Below are 259 nucleotides of genomic sequence, written 5' to 3'. Positions count from 1 at the left end.
GCGCGCCGCGGCCCCGGGAGCCTGCGGGCCCCGCCGACAACCCTCTTTTCCCGTCTCTTGACCCAGCATTTCCGGGGAAGGAAGAACCGGTGCTACCGGCTTGCCGTTAGGGCTGTGACGAGAGCGTTTGTGAAATGCACGAAAGCCCGGAGACTGAAGAAGAGGAACATGAGAACGGTAAGCGTGGCCCCGGGGGCCCCGGCGAGCCCACCCCTCGTCCCGGGACCGCCGGCGTGGACGCGGGCAGTGCTTCCCCGTC

General features: G+C 68.3%; 1 protein-coding gene across 1 annotated transcript in view; it reads left to right on the top strand.

Annotated features, from left to right (window-relative positions):
• MRPL20 (mitochondrial ribosomal protein L20) overlaps positions 1-259 on the top strand; it is a gene marked incomplete at its 5' end in the record, with an annotated part of 3,368 nt that continues 3,109 nt past the window's right edge. Inside the window, one exon of the mRNA XM_025047943.1 lies at positions 1-177. Coding sequence (XP_024903711.1) covers positions 1-177 — 177 coding nt within the window. The remainder of the gene's footprint in view (positions 178-259) is intronic.

The sequence above is a fragment of the Pteropus alecto genome, unplaced genomic scaffold, assembly GCF_000325575.1.
Source record: "Pteropus alecto unplaced genomic scaffold, ASM32557v1 scaffold700, whole genome shotgun sequence".
NCBI lineage: Eukaryota > Metazoa > Chordata > Mammalia > Chiroptera > Pteropodidae > Pteropus > Pteropus alecto.
Note: the sequence above shows the minus strand (reverse complement) of the source record. Positions and strands in the feature narration are given on the sequence as shown.